Source organism: Pteropus alecto, unplaced genomic scaffold, assembly GCF_000325575.1.
Source record: "Pteropus alecto unplaced genomic scaffold, ASM32557v1 scaffold202, whole genome shotgun sequence".
Taxonomy (NCBI): Eukaryota; Metazoa; Chordata; class Mammalia; order Chiroptera; family Pteropodidae; genus Pteropus; species Pteropus alecto.
The window spans coordinates 1,491,109-1,497,110 of record NW_006432451.1 but is presented as its reverse complement, the minus strand read 5'-3'; the positions used below and the strand labels follow the sequence as shown (position 1 = coordinate 1,497,110).

The 6,002-nt window shown below is 53.6% G+C and overlaps 1 protein-coding gene across 1 annotated transcript in view; it reads right to left on the bottom strand.

Moving 5' to 3' along the window:
- Positions 1 to 2,534: 2,534 nt before the first annotated feature.
- The window catches only part of CPNE5 (copine 5), an 88,487-nt gene continuing 85,019 nt past the window's right edge, over positions 2,535 to 6,002 (bottom strand). The window contains exons 19-21 of the mRNA XM_006907318.2: positions 5,877 to 5,934; positions 5,355 to 5,428; positions 2,535 to 4,176 (exon numbers count right to left, since the gene is read on the bottom strand). Of these exons, the coding sequence (XP_006907380.1) occupies positions 3,958 to 4,176; positions 5,355 to 5,428; positions 5,877 to 5,934 (351 nt within the window). The 3' untranslated portion in view covers positions 2,535 to 3,957. The remainder of the gene's footprint in view (positions 4,177 to 5,354; positions 5,429 to 5,876; positions 5,935 to 6,002) is intronic.

The following is a 6,002-nucleotide window of genomic DNA, read 5'->3' as shown; positions in this document are numbered from 1 at the left end:
TTCGGAAAATGAGATTAGTGCCTTCTTCACAGGGTTGTTACAAAGATAAACGTACTTAACACATATAAAGTGTTTAGAAGAATGCTTCGTGCTTAATAAGTATGTATGAGTGTTCATCATTATTACTATTGTTATCAATTTATTTGTATTAATTCAAGGGCATTTGAGGTGAGTGGACAAGAGGATTGGAAAGGGACTTCCAAAGGCAGTGAAGTGTGTAGAGGAATGATCTGGGGGCTGACAGCCTGGAGTGCTTGATCCTGTAGGCCCAGGGACTGAATGGGGTGAGGAGAGGGGCCAGTCACAACTTGGGTGGGGGCTCATAGTCCAGGAGAGACTTTCGGCCTCTTCTACCTTCTCTGCCTGCCCTCCCCCAGCTCAGTCTCTCTCTCTCTGTCTCACACACACACACCCCTCTCAACTCAATAAGGGAAAGCAAAGTCAACCATGGAACCATCTCTCTCTGTCTCACACACACACACACACACACACGCCTCTCAACCCAATAAGGGAAAGCAAAGTCAACCATGGAGCCGTGAGTCTGGGCCTGTGAATCTCTGAATGCCTTCCTTTCTTCTCTTTTTCCGGTGGTTTCTTTTTCCGGTGTGGCTGGGTAGGGGCTCTTTTTGAGGCTCTTTCCTTCTCTTCAGAGCCAACTGGAGGTCTCCATCCATCTTACCCCATCTCCATGCCCTCCTTCTGGCCTCCTGAGAGCAGGCCTCAGGCTTGTGTGTTGGCCTGGGAACCAGGGAGATTGTCTCTACTGAAATTCCTAAGACAACATGGTCTACTTGGTAATAGTGTTACAGCTAAACACACATACATACCAATTCCATGGTCAAAAGCTTGGAAAACGCTGGTTTGAACTAAGTCAAACTGGTCTCTTTGCTGCAGGACTTATCAGAACCTTGAATACCTAAAGACTACTGGGACTTCCTGAGAGGGGCTCAGTGCAGGCAGTTCCCCAAAATCCATGCCAGGGAACCAGTGTCCCGTAGAACATGCCTTGAGAAAGAACCCAGGAGAGGAGTTACAGTGTTGAGCACAGTAAAGATGCTCTAGGTGCCCTGGGGCAGCGGCTCTGAGCTTCGATTCCCTTGCCAGGAGAGCATCTTTCCTGAAGCTTTCCCACGGGTGCCCATGGAGAGGTACAAGGAGCTGGTTATGGGAACTGCCCTCTTCCCAAGCTGTGACCCCACCCGGTTCCCACTCAAAGCGTATCGGAATGCAAGTCAGGGGGCAGCTAATTATAGGGACAGCTGTGAATCAGCTCTAATTTACTCTAAGATCCTAAGTGGTAAACAAGTCCCAAACTTTGGTGGAATTAGTACCAAATTTCTGGTGATGTGCAGATCAGGAATGGCTGCCTGGAGGTCTAATCTGAGCGAACTTGCCTGGAGAAGGGAGAAGTCACCTTTCCCTATGATCCTGGTCCCCGATGGCCACAGGAATTTATATGTGAAGAGGGACAAGGAGGAAAATGATGTTTATTCTGCACCTAAAGTGCAGCAGGTCCTGTGCCCGGCACACATGTCACATGTGCATATCTACATGTCACTCTGTTTGGCCACATGATAATCTTCTAAGGGAGGAGTAGTAATGGTCCCATCGAAAAGAGCAGTAATTCACCATGGGCACACAGTTTGTGAGTCACCCTTTGGTGCCCACAGACCTTGGCCCCTCCCACTGGATTAGCATTGGGACCCCAAGGTTGTAGGATTTCCTTGCTCGCTGCTCCGGAGCAGTGGGTAGCCCCTGAGGGTGCAACTATGTCAATGTCTCCAAAGCTGAGCAGGTCCTGGCACTAATGCTCAGTAAATATTTGTTGAGAGATGAGTGAATGAGTGATCAAGTGCAATAAAGTGACCCACTTGTTTCAGAGAATAATCTCATGATGTTACCTCTTTCACCTCAATGGCTGCCTGTTTCACGCAGTCATGCTGGAGGCCTCACCATGGCCTACGAGGCCCTATGCATTCTAGATTTTCAGCTTTCTGACCTAATCTCCTATACTACCGCCCCCGTTAATGTAGCCCCAACCACACCAGCCTCCTTGCTGTCCTTTGCACACTAAGCAGGCTTCTACCTCAAGGCCTTTGTACTTGCTGGAGCCCTCTTGCCTCAGATATCAGCATGCTTCCCTCTCTCATTTCCTTAGAGCTCATCTCAACTGCTGCATCCTCGGTGAGGCCATCCCTGACCACCTCATCTAAAATATCACCCTCTTTGTAACCCATCGCCATCTAAAATTATGTTATTTACTTGTTTATGTGCTTACACCTGTCTTATTTGTGTTCGTCGTAAGCTCCATGTGGAGACAGGGCCTGTATTTGGTTCATTGCTGCACCCCAGTGCCTAGCACCGACCCTGGGACACAGTAGTTGCTCAGTAAATCCTTGTTTAACATAAGGTTAAAAGAGAGAGAGGAGAACCTGGCCCCTGTCAAACAGCAACCTCTGTGCTATTTCTCCCAGAAGAAAGGAAAACAAGGAACTTTAGTAAAAGAACCAAGTTTACTTCAGATTAAGGCGAATTCCACACAGAGACTGTCTCAGACACGGGCACAGGACCAGACAGCGTAGAAACACCACCATCATGCACGACGGGAAGGGAGTGGTGTTGGGCAGCAGACAGGGCAGGGCCTGGTCTCCTCCCAGCAACGGGAGGTTCAGTGGGCTGAGGAGCCCCATGCAGCAGAAGGGACTGGCATGCATGGCCTATTCCCAGGTAAAGGCTGGGCGGCTGGGTGGGTCAGGGGTGAGATCACTTTTCTCGCCTTTCCCACAGCAGCAGCAGGGGTTCGGGTTCAGACTCCAGAGCTCAAAGCTGAAGGACTAGGGTGGATTTGGGGTGACGCGATGGAACAGGGTGACCCGAGAGCCAAGACGGCCTGGGGTGAGAGGTTGCACTGGTGAGGAAAGGGATGAGGGAAGCTGGGCATGGGATGAATGGACTCTCAGGATGTAAGAACTGAAGGTAACTCCTAGACTATCTGGTCAACCTTCTTGCCTTACAGATGTGGAAACCAAGATCCAGAAGGCAGGAAGGGCCTTGCTTCTGTTCCCACAGCATGCAGGGGCTATAGGCAGGGCTTGAACCCAGGACTCCCATCTCCTATCACTGTGGGATAAAAGGGCCGTGTGGGAGTGCGGGGCTGGGCTGTTCCTCACCCAGGCCTCCAGGTGGGTAGCAGAGGAGTGGTTGCCAACGACCCCGGGCAGCCTCTGGGGGAAGGAGGAGGGGCCTGTGGGCCCACACTAGGGAGAGGCCTGTGGATCTATGTCTAGAACCAGTGTCACCTGGGCTTGAGAGGCACCTGAAAGGACTCTGTGCCTTAAAAACCTCTATTCCTGGCCCATCACGTGACCTACAGTCTACCATCACCACCTCCCCTTTATATATCTGCAGGGTTCCCGTTGCAAGCAACTGACTCTGGGGGTGGTCACGTGTTCAGGTATTTGTGCCAACCCATCAGCTCATGGGGTTCACTAGGAAGAAAGAAAGGATAGATACTGGGGTGAGGGTCAGGGGCCAGGTAGAGGAATGGATGGCACAGGAGGGGAGGGAGAAGGGGGACGGGAGGAGGGCAGAGCAGCCCAGGCTTCAGGGCCACACAGGAGCAGGTGGGACTGCCCAGGTAGGCTGAGAGGGACTCCAATCGTCCTGTTGGTTTTAACACCTTCCTGGTTGGGCTAGAACCAGGTGTCATGGGAAGAAGGGAAGAGCAGGGGCCCAGAACCCCATCTCTACCATCTGTAGCCCCCAACTCCCATGGTTTGGGTCATAAGTGAGACCAAGAAGTTGGGAAGGACTCTCCAGAGGCCCTGCCCCTTGCCAGCCGCCCAGGCACACGGGTTCCAAAGGCCAAGCAGGGCAGACTGTAGCGGTGTCTAGGACCCTGCCTACCCTTCTACTGGCCTCCCCGGGCTCCAGCCGCCTGCCATGCATGGGCCAGGCTTAGATGTGTGTGTGCAGAGGGGAGGCAGGGGGCGTGTGGGCTGGGGACTGCGGGGGTGAGCTCGCTGGGGCCTCAGGTGGGGGGCGTGGGCGGATGCCCTGTGCCTTCATGTAGGACACCAGCTGGTCGGGGATCTCAGCCAGCACGTCACGGGCCAGTCGCGCCATGCTCAGCACGTGGTTGCCCGTGCGGTCCACGTAGTCTCTGAAGGGTACAAACTGGCCAGTGGGGAAGGCAGAGTCAGGCAAGGGCCCCTGCTGGACCCCAGCCCCTCGAACCTCCTGTCCCACTCCTCCCCAACCTCTGCCCACTTCACTCAACCCCTCCTCCTCATGGTGAATTATCTGAAAAACTGACATCATAGTCACTATTCTTTCATTCACTCAGACACTTATTGAGGTCCTATTCCATGCCAGGACATACCACTGACCAAGATTCCTCAATCTCGGAGGTCTTGGCACCAAGCACAAGTACTCAGCAGACACTCAGGAAATGTGGAATGAATCCTCTGGCCTCTGGAAATCAAGCCCTCTGGTCGCCTCCCACCTCTCGGGGCCCTCTCTGCCCTTTGGCCCTGCTTCTCCTCTTTCCTCACTGGGCCAACACCTCAAGTCAGGCCCGTCTGGCTTCTTCCTAGGGGGTATCCCTCCCCCCACCCCTTAGGGCCTCAGGCTCACCTCACCTCCAGGCCTTTACATAAGGTCCCACCTCCCAAATTGCCTTTGCTCTGGTTTCTAAGCTCCCTATCTGGTCTCTACACCTGGAATGACCCCTCTCCTACCCCAATTTTGTTTTAATCCAGGGGGTACGGAAATTTTTTCCAAAAACAGAATTTTTATTCCTCATCGCCAAAGCACTAAAGACTCAGTCTGCAGGAGGTACCAGGAGGGTGTGTTCTTGCTGAGCTACATCTGAGGCTTGACTGAACAGGGATGCCCTGAGGACCAAAACCTGTCTGCTCACATCGCATCCTACTTGCAGAGCTTAAGTCATTGATTCAATTAACCAAGCAAAGTTCTTGGAGAGAGCTGCCGCAACTCTACAGACACTTCTACCTTCAAGGGGTTTGCCATCTCACTGGGAAGGTAGCCCAGCAGAGAACAACAGAAAATGAAAATAATTAGGTGGCTATGCTTTGCAGGAGACCATGGAGGCCTGGCAGCTTAGGGAGGGCTGGGCTGGGCAAAACAATGGTAGGGATGAGTCTCAGACATGGCGGGGAGGGGCCCAGTCCAGAGAGATCTAAGACCCAAGGACTGACTCCTCTTCCCTTCTATGGTGGCCCAGGCCACTCTGGGGCTCCCAGTACCTCCCTCTGGGACCCTTTCCAGAGAAACCTGGGGCAGGGGATGTGATGTCAGCCTGGCCAGAGGGACAGGCAGGGTCTGGGTTTCACCTGGACAATGTCCCGCTCAGCCAGCTTCCCCCGGGAGGAGATCCGCACGTCATCACCGTCCAGCTCCACCATGGCTGTGTGGGGAGGAGAGGCATGGGGCTGGGGGATTAATGGTGCGTACCTGGGCCTGGCAAGACAGTGTACTTTCCTCCAACCCTAGGCCCATCCAGGGCAGAGACCATCAGATCAGACCCCCATGTTAGAGACGAGGAAACAAGCCAAGAGACAAGAGGAGCCCACCCATGTGAGTCTCTGACTTCCAGCCCAGTGTACCAGCTCCCCAACCCTCCCCAGGCTCCCAGGGCTGGAGGAGGGAGGAGTGACTCCGGCCTCCTCTCCTTGGGACATGGGTGTGGGGTGCACACCCTAACATACACACCCCTATGCAAACAAACACACTGTCACGCCCTGCCAGCTCACCAAAACAGTCACACACGCCTAGGCGTGAGTACGCACTCTTTGGGGCAGGGTCATTCCCAAGGGCCTGAAGTCTTTTGGGAAGCAGAGGGGATGAGGACTCACCATCAAACTCTGCCTGGCCCACGCCAACGATGATGATGGACATGGGGAGTTTGGCAGCCTGTGAGACAGCAGGGGATGGAGTGGGGGTTGTTGGTACCCAGCCAAGAGGCCAATTAAGGAAGAGGA